This window comes from Kryptolebias marmoratus, linkage group LG21 (genome assembly GCF_001649575.2).
Source record: "Kryptolebias marmoratus isolate JLee-2015 linkage group LG21, ASM164957v2, whole genome shotgun sequence".
In the NCBI taxonomy this organism is placed as follows: Eukaryota; Metazoa; Chordata; class Actinopteri; order Cyprinodontiformes; family Rivulidae; genus Kryptolebias; species Kryptolebias marmoratus.
In genome coordinates this window covers 6,104,823-6,121,896 of record NC_051450.1, presented here as the reverse complement: position 1 = coordinate 6,121,896, position 17,074 = coordinate 6,104,823, and the positions used below count along the sequence as shown (strand labels likewise).

Sequence of the window (17,074 nt, the reverse complement as noted above, 5' to 3'; positions counted from 1 at the left end):
AGGTGTGGCAGATAAATACAACAAAATAAAAAGATATGACCGGCATGAAAACGGGGGTATTTTTAAAAACATAATAAATGTAAATCCAACGTGTCTTCACAACTTTGTTAGTTGGGTCCTGGTATTGCGTTATCAACATGAATAACACCCTCTCCTCCCCTTAATGTTCTCTGGTTAATATGGCGATGTTTAAACATGCCCTTTAAAATAAGATGCACCACAAATATAAAGTGCACAAAGAATCCAACTCACCATAACACTGTATCAGTGGGAGCCCTGTGCCTGTTTCACAGTAATGAGATGGTCCCATCTAGGGCTTTCAGAGACGTTTGTTTTTTACTCCTTTTACTAGCTTGTGGGTTTGTTTTGAGCGGTAACCTACCATGTGACCTAGATAAGCATTTCGACTCACATCAAGAGTGAGTCATAGACAGATTTAGTGGAGAGAATGCAGTCATTTTTCAAAATAAACGTCGTTCAGACTCCGAAAATTAAAAAAACTGAAATACTGTAAATTAATTACCAAATGACCCACGGACCGGAGGTTGGGGACCTCTGCCTTAAAGCATTTGACGCCGTTAAACCTAAAGTTCTTGTATCTAAGTTACCTAACAGCTGTTTTCTTCACGTGCACTTAAATAGAATTAAGTTGTATTTGTTGAATCGGTAACTGATTATTTGTATACAAACAGCATAACTTCTCTGACATGAAGATGTCAATGGGTGTTGTGCAGGATATATCTTTGGACCATTATTATTTACTCTGTACATCATTGATACTTTATCAGTTTGCTCTAAATGTATTTAAATGTAAGCAGATGATACTATAAATTACATGCATGGTAACGGTGTGACACAAGTTGCCAAAGAACTTTTTAAATTTTATGGGTAATGTTACATCATGGTTAAAGAGTAGTGATACAGTTCCAGTAGACAACCAGATGTGTTTGCATCAGAAGAGAGGCTACAAGTTGTATCTGAACAAAAGTATCTTGGAGTTGTGATTGATGAAAATGGTTTGTCACAGTATCAAATTTAATCTCTCTAATTTTAGATTTAGAACTGATTACATGTCAGCAGATCAGCTAAAATGCACATTACTCTATAATTCAGTCACATATCTGTTAATGCTTAACCAACTGACCAAAGGTCTTTAGGAAAGTCTTAATTTTCTGTAAAAGCTGCACAAGAACTTAGTTTTATAAGAGAACTGTACAAAGTTTATTTAAACCTCAGTTAAAATGGTTCAATAATTTTCAGCTTCTTCAGCACTGAAGTCAGTCGAGGTCTGTAATGTTTTACAATATTTGTGGGTCTTGACCAGTTTCTTATTATTTTACTTTTCAATGGATGTTTTTTTCTTGTTAACTAGTATTTTTGGTATAACACTGTCATTTTTTAAATTTGTGAGCAGAGGATTGTCATTATTAAACATTTAGAATTTTAATAATCTTATGTAATTTCTATATTTGATGTTATAAGTCTGTGTTCTGTATTTATGGTGATATTGCAACACCTGTTTAAGGACAGCAGATGAAACGTAGCCTTTTTGGCTAACTTTGGCATATTCTTTGTATCTGTTTAACATTGTGGAATGTCTTTGTTAAATACATTAAACTAAAATATGCAATTACAAAAAAGGGTCCACCCACTTTTGATTCTAACCTCAAGTGTACAAAAACAACAGATTCCACAATGTCAGCATTTATTAAATAATAATAATAAAGGCAAAATTAAAACGCTGCATGTGAAAAGTTGGTTCTAGCTCCTGATCCAGCAGCTTGAAGAACCTCCTAATGCAGTGATAACCCTCAGTAACGGTTTTCTGTAGGACTTTATTCAATTCAATTTCTCATGTGATTGTGGTTCTCCACAACCATATATCATTCATTCCACCATTGCTTTCATTCATTGAGGTTTGCAGACATTTGTTTCTGCTCAGATCTTTTAAGGTTCCACCACAACATTTCAATCAGGTTGAGATTCTCTAAGGTCATTGCTGATGTCTTTCTGCCTTGGCATTGTGTTAACACACACCTGCTTGCTCCAGAGCAGCAAACGGACAAATCCCCTTCTTTTATAGAGGTGCTCACACTGATGATGATCAGCTAACCAATTTATTTGACCATTAGCTCCTGGATGCTACTTTCGTTCCTATGTTCTGTGAAAGCAGCAAGGGTGGATTCAATTTTTTACTCACAGCTTTTCCATTTAGATTAGAAATGTCCTGATCAAGGCTCGCAGACTACAAGAGTACATTCAAGTTATTAAAATCAATGCCATCATGTGCTTCACACCTCAGTAGCTCAACAGTTCAGTAAAGAAAGCCTTTGTCCACATTAGTCCTCAAATTGTTTTAATTTTTTTGTTATTATCAACAACAAAAATATGGCAGGTGATGACAAACTTTTTAACAGCTTGTGTAGCAGTGTGTCAGTCACATACTGATAAGATGGTCAGACTTGCCAGCTCCAAAAGGCAACAAAAACCTAATTTTTCCACCACAGCGATGGGTTGGTCATCCAGAGCAATAACTTCAGTTCCCAGTTCTGTAATCCTTTTTGCCTTATTGCTGTCCAATAGAAATATGTCCTTTCTCTTTAAAGTTTCCTCAAAAGTTCCTTTGCCGTGTTAGCTTTAACAGCAAGCCGGGTGAACTCTGTGTACTCAGTCGAGTGTTTAGATTTAAAATGTCTAATTAATTAATTAATTAATTAAATGTAGCTCTAACACTACCACCACAAGAAATATCTGAATTGGAAACATTGCAACTAGCTAGTAAACTGTTCTCATTTTGTCTTTTTTAAATACTTCAATACTACAAACATGTTTATATAGTATATTACAATGGCTGCCTTGTTACAGCTGCTGTATGGCAGCCATATTGCCTGCAGCTGACCTAAGTAAAATCCGAGTCAGTATGTCAACAACAGAGACTAAGAGTTGAGTGTGGCAGCTACTCCAATATCAATCAATGCAAAATGACCTAATCAAAAACCCAATCCAATACCTGTGTTAGACTCAGGACATCCCTTGTTCAGGCAGATTTTTTTTTTTTACAATACTGACACGGTGGAATCTGTTAAAAGTTTGTGTACACCTGAGATTAAATTTGAAGGATTAAAGACCCTTGTGAAAGCCAGATAATTTTTATTATGTCCTGATTCATAAAACTCCAGAAATGAAAGAGTGTTGACTTTATTTTTCCCATGACTGTAAGTTCAAGAATGACTCATACTTTACAGGTTCAGATTTAAATAGCCCTTATTACACTCACCTTCTGTTTCTTTAAGATACTTCAGATATTATCTAAACTATTTAGGGATTAAAATATGACTGGTTACATGGTCAGGGTTTCCCCCGGCATATTATAAGCCTGGCCGGCCGCCAGGCTTTCGCTACCCCCAGCCGCAAGGCTTAGCTCCGCTTTTTTATTGTAAAATACATCATTTTTTATACACATTTCCCACCCACATCAACTTGACGCGTTCATCACCACGCGAGGGTGAACGCAGTGAAGCAATCGCGCTGTCCCCGCCCCTGCGCGAAGGCACCACGCAGTGTTGTGTTGTGTGGTGTGGTCATGCACCTCCCAATTCTTGTAACTTTGTGCGAAGATCGCGCGTAATCTACGCGCGACGCATTCCGTTCAAAATGGACGGTTTCTGTGCTCTAGCGGAGCTGGTTCGCCTGTGTTCGCGCAAAGTAGTGCTGGCGATATAATGATACATATCGTGGGGACGATAGAAAGTGTCTATCGTGATATATTTTCTTCTATCGTTTCTATCATAACTGTATCAATGATTCATGTAAATATTTCATAACGTAGGCTACGACGAATGTATTAGTGTTGTCACTTTGCATACATTCGGTTTATATAAGTGATAAATAATAAGAAAAAATAACTATTGTGCAAAGAACCTCCGTTGCGACATGACGCTGCTTTACGTGTGGGTTTGCGACATGCTTTACGGCAGCGGCTTTCTGTGCGGCCCGGTGTTACCATCATATTCTGTGACCCACCGTATATTGTGTCGGCATTTAAGTCATAAGTGCTGAAAGATGGAGACGCATGAAGTATCAAACCCGGGGGTCGCAACAAGTAGAGACAGCTAGCAGGCAGCCCAAGAAGAAAGACTTTTACCAAAACCAGGGGGACGTCTGTGATTTGGTTCAAGAAGTCCGACACGGAGCAGAAAAAGGTAATATGCTAACTCTGTTAATGCTAGCTCTGCTATTATACTGTTTTTTCATCTGACGCCATCACAACAAACCTCTTCTATGACGTAAAGAAGAACTACGAAAAAGAATATTTAACCATCCAAAAAGTGCGAGGTCAAACAAGTTGTAAAAGAGCCGGGGAAAGTTGCGAAAAGTGAAACTATAGCCGGCCGAAGATAATGGAGTCTGTTGTCATTTGATACTGTTACGTCGTAACAGGTACATATATATATTGCTGCACTAAAATGCAGCAGATCTCATTTGTGAAAGTTCAGTTAAATGTTACTTCGAAAATAAGCTTGAAAAGTAAGAAATTAGATTATTTTTTCATATTTTTCAGAGAATAACTGACAACGTACATAATTGGGGTATATCGAGATATATATTGTTATCGTAATATAAAATTATCCATATCATGATACAGGATTTTTTCCATATCGCCCAGCACTAGTGCAAAGTATACTTGCCTCCACCGCACGCTGTTCGCGAAGCCTTGCATGTCTTTAATGAGGCCTGAGGCCGAGCCTCCTCCAGCTACTGCTGGAGTTAGCAGGTCGTCAAAGCTGCAGCAATAAACATCGAACGAGCGAGTTTATCCAAAAATGGTTAGTTGAGCCGAAATTCAGTGGGTGGCTTTACAAAATCGAATATGGTAAGCATGTTTTGTACTTATTATATTAATATTAATATGACGCATGCTAATTTATCCTTGTTTGCCAGTAAAATGATTCTATTAAATTTAGCATTAGATGCTTTGTTGTGTTGTTCCATGTAGTGATCCAACATGTAGCCTGAGCCACAAAAAGCACAGTACAGTACAGCATCTGTCTGTTTTTCAGAGTTCTCTGTTGTTATTCATTGGCCTTGATGGGAGACGTGTGTTGGTGCCTTGTTTGCACTTTTTCATTCATGTTAATTTAATTTATTTGTAAATGTGACTTTAATAAGGATTCAAATTAGGTGCAAACAATTTGTAATTATTTTAAATTGTATTTTTGTTTAAAAAAAGTATTTCAAAAGTACCTGTTTGTAAAACTGTAGTTGTGTGAATATTTGGCACAAATATCTTACAATATCACATAATAAATAGCCATATTTTCAACTTTCCTGTCAACTTTAATCTTTTTTTTTTTTTTTTACCAAATCACGGTCAGCCGGCGAACGGCAACCTACCGCCGGGCTTAGTCTCTTTTCTGGGGGAAACCCTGCATGGTGTTGTGTGGGTGCCCACCTACAGACCCCAAACAGCTCTCAAGACAGAACAGTTCAACTCATGCAGCCTATTTCCCTTTTCAAACATTCTCTATATCACTATTCCACCTGAAGCAGCTTAATGCAGCCTCCATTAACCCCCCTCCCCTCTCCTACATGCAGGGGTGGTCGGAACGGACTCACCACTCATACTGCTCATGTCAGAGTTAGGAGTGTTGTACATACTCAGCTCATCAGATCGTCTCTGTGGGAAAAACGACAAAAAGGCACAGTAGTTAGATCTTTTTTAAATTTTTTTGAAATCAAACATCATTTTGATTTTTCAGACCTCAAGCACAACGAAACTCTGATCTCCAAGGACAGTTTAAGGGAACAATAGGAGGGCAAAGAAGTAGGTGGAAAAGGGCATAAAACAGCTCAGCAGTGATTTGGCTTCTCCTCGCCTGGTGTGAGTTTAATCTTGCTGAATTTAAGATGTCAGGATGTGTCATTTCAACCTGAGCTACACTGGGTCCCAGAAGGCTTGCTGGAGCTGCCAGACACCCTGTGCTCTTAAACCTGACTGATGGGATGACGAGAAGTGTGGCAGGGGACCCATTACACAACCAACTTTATAATAGCTCTATGTACCCCCTCCTTGTTTCTGTCTGACTAAATTTGAACCAATTGTTCTTCTGTCACTAACATTCTTTATGGTTACGATAAACCAGACATTGCAAGCCCAGCTACAGCAACACGACACAAATAAATTGAAGGGGTAATAAAGTTGTCCGACTTGGGCCGCAAAGCAGGAACACGGCGAACGAGATACAAGAACCTAAAAGATGAGTTTTCTACCAACATCTGGCAACCCTCTTTGTTCTTTCTTTCACGCTGAAATATTATTAAAATAAACAAAGAGATTGGTATTTTATGACTGTTCTATTTCCCTTCAAGAAAAGACATAACTTTATTTTGTGCAGATTGTGCTGCAGCTGGCACTCAACAAATCAGGTTAGGTACTCAGTAGGCTGAGCAAACATATGTTCCCAGAGAGAAAGCATGTTTTGGGTGTTGAATTGGAAACACATGCCATATTTAGGGGTCCAAGCCAGTGGAGGCAAGTGAACACAGCTGAAAAGCAGCAGTGTTTCCATACATCCAGTGGAGCATGGAACCCTATTGAAATTGTTCTGTTTTTTATTATTTCTATTTTTCTTCCATAAATCAATAGATGAGCAGAAGAAATTTAAATTGCTGTTGGGGAAGCCAATTTCGATCTACTAGGCAAAATTTAAATAACATTACACCATGTGAAGCACTATAATCCTAAAAAACTTTTCACACAAAAATGGCTTATCGGATATTTATGAAATTCAGCACAGACCTTCAGGACAAGGCCCTGAGTTCAGACCTAAAAGGTCATAATGCTCAAAGAAACTGGGCGTGGTCTACTGCGTCTTAAATATTTTTTTTTTTTCACAAAATCAAATGTGGTTTTAACAGTTAGAGATTTTACAAAGGTATTTATGGGGAAAATAAAGTATTCTAACTGCTACAAAATAGCAAAAAAAAAAACAAAAAAAAAACCTACAAGCGCCAAACTTTAGGTTGTGCTTCTACTATGGTTGAAACATTTTAGTCTATACCTCAACTTCTCAGCCTTACCAACAAGCATTTAGAAGTCCCCTAATTGTTGAAGCATACTGAATTTTTACTACGAATAAGCTTTCTTTGAAAATGTAAAATTGTTGATGTAAATTAGCAAAATGTGAAAAAACCCTAAACATTATCTTGAGACCGAGCCTTTGCAGTTCTGGCTCTTAAAGCATGGAATGAGTTGCCACTGCAGGTCAGGCAGGCTCCATCTCTGGCTGCTTTTAAAACTCATTTAAAAACAAACTTTTTTTTACCTTGGCTTTTAACTCAGAGTGAGTTATCGTCTGTGTCTTAATCTTTCCCTTCTTAACTTGTACTATTTAAATATTTTTCTGTAACTCCTTTTTTGTTGTTGTTTCATTTATTTTCTCTTTTACATTGTTTCGTACAGCACTTAGGTCAGTTGTTATGTTGTTTTTAAGTGCTTTAGAAATAAAGTGGTATGGTATTATCTTCTCCTAGGGGTCAAATCCAGTCAGTGTAAAACATAATTTATACTATCATTAGTAGTAACTTAAAAAAAGTTATTTGGGAAAAGTTTTGATTTTTTATGACTGATATATATATACACACACACACACACGCAAGTTTTAGCTAGTTTGTTAGCATCGTTTAAAAATGGCCATACCTTTATCTATTTTTCAGACATTAACATCAAATCAATAACACTGGTCCATGTTGCCTGAGTGAGTGAGTGTTGTAAAATATGTAATGACTAAGCTCTAGGGGACAGTAACACTGAAACGTTTAGATCTAAAACACAACAATACTGATTTCTACTAAACTTTATACAATTAGTTAGGACCACAACATGAGTCGATCGGATACCTTCAATATAGTAATGGTTGACAAACGTGCGCGTGATGAACAGGACCTATTTTATATTTATATTATTTAAAAGTCACACATTTGATCTACAAAGGTAAGATGTTTTGGACATGCTCTTTGATTTAGTCTAAACATTTTTTATTCTCAACGTTCTGACATTTTGAAAACTTATTTCTATTTTTTAGGGGGAAGTTCTGTAAACAGTTAAATATTAGTACGTTAGAAACCCTTTTTCCAATCATTCTGAAAATTGGCACAGAAGATTTTTGACTAGCTTAGTCAAAAGTTTTGATTTTGGTTTAAATGGGTCAAATCGATGGTATTATTTTTTATGTATATTTTATTTAATGGTGTACACACAATATAATTACACTTCAGTTCAAGCTTCAGGGTTCTGTGCAATATCTTGGCTGTTTCTAGATCTGTGCTTGTCTAGATAAAGATCTCTAATGTTGTTCCTGGGGTCATCAGTGTGGATGTAGGACTTTATTTCTCGTCTCCTACATCTTACATCAGGTCTATTCAACAAGTAACCTGTGAGCCAGATATGGGCACAACAAAACTTCCAAAATCCCAGATTGAATTATCTGAATATGATGCTTTATATATGTAAAGCATTGTAGAGTTACTTCTATACCATGAGTGTCATGTTAAGCTTGTAAAAGTCAGCTTCTTCCAGACAGGTTTCTGGTAAACCATGACACTGTAGAGCGACTGGGTAGGTAAAAATGCACACCTGTAAGCAGATGATTGACCCATTCATCTGACCTGTAAAAGGCATTAAGGCTGAAGTACAGATAGAAGACAGCAGCAGTAGCATTATCGAAACACAATTTCCAGGCCTGTATGTTGACAATCCATCTGTCCAATCCACATTCTCCTAACTTCAGCTTCCTGCGGACTTCTGGCTCTCCACTGCCTTGTTCAGCTTCACTCTATTCATTTCATTGAGTTGACATGATTTTACACCAGTCTGTTGAATTTTAGGAAGCTCTAGTGTATAGCTGAAGACCAACATCATTTCAAAGATGGCATGTCTTCTCATTGATGCACTATTTGTTGACATTGCTCCCGTTTTGGCAGCCATTTTGGATTCTCCACAACATCACTTCTGATTAGACAATGAGCAAGAGTGCTCTCTCTCTATTTTTAACTCTATGTCTCAACCCCACTGAACATGTGTGGGATCAGCTTGGGCGTTCTGTTCTTCCAGAGTGACCAAAACAACCACACTTGCTGATTTGCAACAAATGCTGGTTGAGAATGTGATGCCATGGCTCACCAGTTTGTGAACAAGCTAATGTTAAATGAATAAATTGTTAAATTGCCAATATGTCTTGTTTCTTCAGACTTTAATCATCCAGTCCAATAAACACCAAACAGGAGTCAAAAGCAAAATAAGCTGTTTGGAATTGGCGAAGAAGATTTGGCAAGTATTTCATGAGCCCAACCCACATATTGAACTCTGCTGCTTGACTCACAAATGCATTTTCCTTACAAATGTGGCACCATTTAATGAAAACGAACAGGCTTTCCAACAGCACAAGATTTATTGCCAAGAACCGCTTTAACAACAAAGAGATAATCAACCAAATACAAATTTCCTCACTTTTTGTGTCAGGTTTACAAAGATTAGTGTCCTAATAGTGCTCAGTGTCATACTAAAGATTTTAACCTGTAAAACTCCACAGGACGCCGAAAGCGTGACTTTAAGATTATCTGTGTTTTATTAGGTGAATATAACATGATATCATGCTTCCAGACTGTTGTTCTGTCATTGACACTGCACATTATAGAATACAGTGACCACAGCGAGTCCAAAAAAACAATCAGAAAAACCATTTCACCAAAGAGAAACTCGCCCATACGTTGTCTTGTAATCTACTTTGATTGGTAAAATCCCAACAAACCAGACATTTATATAGGTTTCTGTTAAACGCATTTTCAAAATATTTTCAAAGGATTGCTGTTTAATTATCTTTAATCATTCGGCAGCTAAACTAACTTATTTTGGCTTGAGACGTCTGCTATGCTGCTGCTTGGCTACAGATAGACTGCTCAGACTACCAAATGTATGTGAATAAAATGGGTCCAGACCGCCAAAGGTGGTCTGAGAGAAAGCATTTTCAATGCTCATACATGCCCTGTATTTAGCCCTATCTGAATGCAATCCGATTGCTAAGAAACATTCTCAAAAACAGGTCTGAACAACCTCAATATGTGTTGGGGATCGGTCACCCACACAAAATATTAGGTCAATATCTGTAAAGCCATTGTTAATTCTTAGTAACAATCTTGAATCAAAATAGCTCCAAAAGATAATCAGTTGTAGATGTATATCCAATGATTACTTTCTCTGAGTTTCATTAAAATGTGTTCAGTGGCTTAGGATATATTTTGGTAACAGACACACACAAACATGTGCAAAAACTTTTTCACATCTAAATAAATAAAGGAGCCCAAAGCCTTGTGTGATGTATGTGGTGATAACACTCACCTTCACTCCAACTGCAACATCGCTGATGCTGAAAGAGAATTTTAATGAGGTCAAAATAAAGGCTTTGAAATCAAACGGCACACAAATTTACCAAGGTCATGTCTGATCCACAGGCATCTGACGAGAAAGATAACTTCTTTAGAGAAAACATTGTCGTTCAGCTCCTCTGTAGCTATTACCAACTCTGATTTGTTGTGGCAATTTTATGCTCTGATGCATCACACAGCGGGTCATAAGACAAGCTTGGGTACACCGAGAACACAAACTGTGCTTTAACTTTACATTGTGGACTCACTGAACACTTCAAATAGTACCAGTACAATTTTACCTGTTGGTTATAGCTCCAGGTTACTATTTAGTCATGTGTCCAAAACATCAACACAATATCTTCTTCACACAAACATCATTTGGTAGCTGTTTTCCCAAGCTACTTTCTGACTTGTTGCCTCTGTAAACCTTGTAATTTTCCATTCGAAGTCAATGAACAGTTAGTTTAGGTGCACTTTGTGTTTTATGTTGCTTTAAGTCAGAGGCCTGCAACCTGTGGCACTGTGTACACATTTTCCCATCATTTCAGCAAAACAATCAGCTGAATGTGATCAGGTTTTTACTAACGTGTTTAAAATAAAGCTATTTCGGTCAGAGTTTGTTAGACTGTCCTCCATTTTGTTTATGCAACCTTTTGACTTATAGTTGTTTGGCAAATCCAACAAAACCTCACATTTTTCAACATATGTAAGGCAAATCAGTACCTTAAAATTAATAAGAGTCATTAAAACATGCAGGCAGTTTCTTATAACAATGGAAAAAAAATAAAAATAATGGCTTGCATTTGATAAAAGACTTAGCAGTTGATACATACATGTTGGGGTTTTGTCTTTCAAGACTTTAGTCTGTTATTCAGAGCTTCATTTATCTCTAAGTGGGACATTTTTTGCTGTTTTTCCCACAAACGTGGGAAGGACTCTGTCAGGTCTGCACAAATATCCCTCACCCTCGTGGGTGAAGGTGGAGCAATATTTCTGTCCATATCTGTAGCAAAACATTTCACAAACCACCGGACTAAATTTCAATGAAGTAATCACTGAGTGGAATTCTACGTCCGATTACAAATGGACTCAACCCAATTCAAGACAGCCACCACAGCAGGGTAATATTAGCAAACACAAAAAATGGATTTAACTCAGTCAAATTGACAGATATTAGGTTAAAATTTGGTGCGGTAGTAGATGAGTGTCATTCACAACACATACAACCGCTAACAGATAATGTCAGAACAGGCAAAGCAGGGTTTCCCCCAGCGTATTATAAGCATGGTGGGTCGCCAGGCTTTGGTGACCCGGCCGTAATTTTTTATACACGTTCCCCCCCCCCCCAAAACTGCTACCTTTATCTACCTTACTGCGAGAGAGTGTGCGTGCCAACAGTGACGCAATCGTGCTGTCCCCGCCCCTGCGCAAAAGTCCCGCGCGGTGTCTCGTCGTGCACTTTTTGTAAATTGGGGCAGACCGCGTGCTCCGCGCTTTGTTCAAAATGGCCGATTTCAGAGCTCTGTGGAGTTGGTTCGCCTGCATCAGCATTTATATATCTCTCTGTGAGAGATCACAAAGATAATCAAACAGCTCAAAACTCACGTAAGCAGATTACTGTTGCAGCCGATAAAAAGGAGTGTTTTTAGACCACAGAGGGAAGAAATATTAGTCCTATAATGGATGAATCACAACTAAAGCAAATAAATCAATGAAAGTCAAACTGAAGTTTAAACATCATCTCTGTATCACAGCCAGAAACAACAGCTCTTCCTCCTGAATACATGCAGCCATATTTGATGCGACAACCATCTGCTCTCCATTTTTTACCGTATTTCCACTGGTTACATAGCTTACTGCCCCCTGTCTTTTTGGAGAATACTGCTCTCACATAGTGCTGGGCGATATGAAAAAAATCCTATATTACGATATGGATAATTTTATATCACGATAACAATATATATCACGATATACCCCAATTACGTACATTGTCAGTTATTCTATGAAAAATATGAAAAAAAATAATCTAATTTCTTACCTTTTTCAATCTTTATTTCGAAGTGACATTTAACTGAACTTTCACAAATGAGATCTGCTGCAATTTAGTGCAGCAATATATATTTACCTGTTACGACTTAACAGTATCAAATGACAACAGACTATTATCTTCGGCCGGCTATAGTTTCACTTTTCGCAACTTTCCCGACTCTTTTTCAACTTGTTTGACCTCGCACTTTTTGGATTGTTAAATATTCTTTTTCGTGGTTCTTCTTTAAGTGATAGAAGAGGTTTGTTGTTTGCGTCAGATGAAAAAACAGTATAATAGCAGAGTTAGCATTAGCCTTAGCAGAGTTAGCATATTACCTTTTTCTGCTCCGTGTCGGACTTCTTGAACCAAATCACAGACGTCCCCCCTCGTTTTGGTAAAAGTCTTTCTTCTTGGGCTGCCTGCTAGCTGTCTCTACTTGTTGCGACCCCGAGTTTGATACTTCATGCGTCTCCATCTTTCAGCACTTATGGTGAAAACACCGGGCCGCACAGAAAGCCACTGCCGTAAAGCATGTCGCAAACCCACACGTAAAGCAGCGTCATGTCGCAACGGAGGTTCTTTGCACAATAGTTATTTTTTCTTATTATTTATCACTTATATAAACCGAATGTATGCAAAGTGACAACACTAATACATTCGTCGTAGCCTACGTTATGAAATATTTACATGAATCATTGATACAATTATGATAGAAACGACAGAAACGATAGAGACGATAGAAATGAGAGACGATAGAAGAAAATATATCACGATAGACACTTTTCTATCATCCCCACGATATGTATCATTATATCGCCCAGCACTACTCCCACGTAAGCACCAAGTATAAACACCTCCACCGTGAGCTTAGGTCCGCGCACTGTTCACGGAGCCCTGCGGGACTCAAATGAGCTCTGAGACCGAGCTACCTTCAGCTACCGCTGGAGTTACCACGTTGTAAGAGCCACAGCAATAAACATCGATCGAGCAGGTTTAACCAAAAATGGTTAGTTAAGCCGAAATTCAGTGGGTGGATTTACAAGACCGAATATGGTAAGCATGTTTTGTGTTTAGTGAAAATATTATCCTTGTTTAACAGTAAAATGATGCTATTGAATTCAGAATTAGATATGCACAGTACAGTACAGCATCTCTCTATTTTTCAGAGTTGTCTGTTCTTATTCATTGGCGTGAAAGTGAGACGTGTGTTGGTGCTTTGTTTGCACTTTTTCCTTTAGGTTAATTTATTTATTTTTAAATGTGACTTAAATTAGGATTTAAATTAGGTGCAATCAATTAGTATTTATTTTAATTGTATTTTTGTTTAAAAAAGTATTTCAAAAGTTACTTTTTGTAAAACTGTAGTTGTGTAAATATTTGGCACAAATACCTTACAATATAATTTAATAAATAGCCATATTTTCAACTGTCCTGTCAACTTTAATCATTTTTTTTAATTAAATCACAGTCGGCCGGCGAACGGTCGGCGAACGGCCACCTACCACCGGGCTTAGGCTCTTTTCTGGAGGAAACCCTGCAAAGTATCACGAGATAGCACATAATGTTATTTTGAAGGTTTGACAGCTCTCATTTCTTAACATGAAATGACTTTGGTCAAAAATTCTGGCATGAAAGGCGGCGGGCGATCTGCCTTCCTTTAACAAATGCGAACCCTTTCATTTTAAATAAGAAAGGGGTTATTTCTTATAAAGACTCAAGTCTTAACATTCACAAAATACAAAATATATTTTCACAACACAACATCAACTATAGTTTTTTTTTTTCTTTTAATTCTACACATAGTATCAACAAAAATGAGCAGGTACGTTGTTTAAAGCCAAGAAGATTTTGTCTCCATACAAACTTTATTTAGATTTACTTTTTTTTAAAAAACATAAAAGTTGCACACCCCTGCTTTAAGTTTATATCAACAGTAGTTGGCTTCTTGTAACGCTAACCTTTCAGCTTTAACTAAGTGTCTATTCACGAGGTAATATCGGACGTAACTGGGATATAATAGCCCAGTTAGCTGACAACTGGTTTGTTGTCAGCTAACAACTGGTTTGTTGTCAGCTAACAGTGGTTAGCCACTGGACAAAAGGATGAATGTTAGTTTATTGTTGAGGTTTTAAAGCTTCGACGGCTTTTCTGCAAAAAGAACAACCGCCCAAACCTGGAAACTGTGAGCACTTCTGCCCTTCATGGCGTCGCAATGTTTTCTAGGCTTTAAAAACGGACAGCAGGTACATCCATCCAGGAGTGAGCTAAATAACAGTAGCATGCTAACACTGAGGCACTTACTCAAGAGAGGAGAGCGCGTGGCTATGGAAACACAAGCTCGCGATTCTTCCTCAGCTTCTAAATAAATTCCTGATTTCCCTCAGCCCACATTCTGTCCCACAGCTCAATGGCTGTCGAATAAAAAGCAGTGAGTTTCGATAGCTTTAAATAACGCATGTATTAATATAAAAACCATTTATTACCCGTCCATTTCTGTAGCGATTTCACAGTGTATCCGCTCGCGCTCCCGTTCCGTCGGTAGTTGCTTTCCCTGCGCGCGCACACACATACACACGACAGTAAAATGGAGGTAAGACGAAGTGGCGGTGTCGGAAAAAGCCGAAAAGTTCCGAAACTACTAATCGCGTAGTCTTGTATAAACAGTTGTTCTAATGAGCCAATTGTTTTACTGTGTAAAAGAGCAAATTGCTGCTTACTGCCGTTTTGATTTTCTCGTACAAGAAAAAAGATGCCATAATTACATTATCGCCCGCATTCGAAGGGTGAAATCGAGCGATAATGGTTTAGCCTGTGAGTGTGTTTGTGTGTGTGAGTCTGTTTGCTACCACAATATTCTGTGAACCACTTGACGGATTTAAATGACACCTTCAGGACATAATCACTGGATACCCATCAACAACTGATTAATATTGGGAGCCAATCCAATTCAAGTAGGCCGCCACAACCAACTAACTTTTAAAATACAAAATGGCTATAATTTAGTCAAATTTACGAATAATGAGCTCAGAGTCATGCACAACACATACTCCAAGTCCTATTCACTGTGCAAGATGTTTACTTAAAACTGGAATGAACCATTGGAGTCAACTCTGTTTGTTACCAAAATGTTTCATGAACGACTGGATGAATTTTAGTGAATATATATAGTGTATATCTACAAATGTTTATTTTTTGTAGTAGATCCAATTCAAGATGGTCACAACAGCTATTTGACTATAGCTAACACAGAAATGGCTGCAACTCAGTCAGTTTTACAGCTATTAAGTTCAGTTGACGTGGTAGTAGCTGAGCGTCATTTACAACTCACACTTCTTGCAATATCATATGAGATCGAGTACAATATTATTTCTAAGGTTTGACCAAAACAGCTACAACTCAACATAAGATGATCTTGGTTTACAATTCCAGCATGAAAGGTGATGGGTGATATGCATTCATTTAAGGAATATTAGACTTGTAATTGATTTTATGAATTAGATTAATAAAATTGAACTGAGTGGGTATGATACCCACTTTTGTATAAAGTCTAGTTTTGGTGTTCAGGAATCTTCCTCCTTGCAGTAAAGCAAGATATTTAAAAAAGGTGAAGGAGCAGGTGTTCATCCTTCCATTTTCTTTGTTCAGTATTACAGGGAGCTGGTGCTTATCTCCAACAGTCACTGTGAGAGAGGCGACGTACACCCTGATCAGGTGTGCAGTTCATCAGAAGGACAAAACTGGAGTACCCAAAGAAAACCCACACTTGCACAGGGAGAACATGTAAACACCATGCAGAAAGGCCCCAGCCGGGAGGCGAACCTGTGACCTTCTTGCTGTGAGGCAATAGCTCTAGCCACTGCTTTGGTGGTGGTGGTGGTGGTGGGGGTGTTCAGAGTTTGCATAATTTATAATCTTGACAGACATACATCATGCTCCTGGGTGCATGACAACGTCACGCCCTGGGTGAAATTAACGCCTAACTGCTTATCTAAAAGGACCTGGGATTTAATTAAAAATGACATTTCCCCAAAGACCTGTGCTTCAGAGGCTGCCATGTTGAAATTAGCTGATGAGGGGCCCTCTGAGAAAAAAAGGAAATAAGCAAACTGTCAAACGCTGAGCAAATCACTGCCGTTTATCAGTCCTGCTCACTGCTCAGGACATAACAGTGGACTTGGATTGCACATATCGCTGCTGCACCATGGATACAAGTCACATTGTTATTAACAAGAATAGGGATAGGTGGGGGTGGGGGCAAGAAACAACAAGCCTGTTATGTCTGATATGGAGACAAACAATATGTTTTGCTTAACTTGGAGAATAGGTTGCTGAAATGAGCTCTTAAGTCACCAAACAAACACTGTACAACTGACAAAAGAATACTTCATGTCTTTAACAGTTTGAAAAAAAATATGAAGACAAAGTGAAATGCCACTTAATAAGTTTTGAGACTTTTGGACCCATGTTTATCTAGTGTTTCACAATCATGCCAGGAAAAAATGCTATAGGTTAATAAGATCGTATTGTATCAGAACGTGGTTGCTCAAAATGCACCTGCTTGGCTCGCTGGTCTCTTGGACGCAAACACTTGAAACTCAGTGAGACTGCAAGGGAAAATTT

General features: G+C 38.1%; 1 protein-coding gene across 7 annotated transcripts in view; it reads right to left on the bottom strand.

Annotated features, from left to right (window-relative positions):
• Positions 1 to 15,041, bottom strand: part of ptbp2a (polypyrimidine tract binding protein 2a) — a 55,874-nt gene extending 40,833 nt beyond the window's left edge. For 2 of the 7 annotated variants that reach the window (XM_017433994.3, XM_017433995.3), the window contains exons 1-3: positions 14,938 to 15,041; positions 10,397 to 10,424; positions 5,617 to 5,677 (exon numbers count right to left, since the gene is read on the bottom strand). In XM_017433994.3, the coding sequence (XP_017289483.2) occupies positions 5,617 to 5,677; positions 10,397 to 10,424; positions 14,938 to 15,023 (175 nt within the window). In that variant the 5' untranslated portion in view covers positions 15,024 to 15,041. Of the gene's footprint in view, positions 1 to 5,616; positions 5,678 to 10,396; positions 10,425 to 14,755; positions 14,907 to 14,937 lie in introns of those variants that run through there. The other 5 variants (XM_017433996.3, XM_037973033.1, XM_017433997.2 and 2 more) reach the window with 5 other exon arrangements.
• Between the last annotated feature and the right edge of the window lie 2,033 nt (positions 15,042 to 17,074).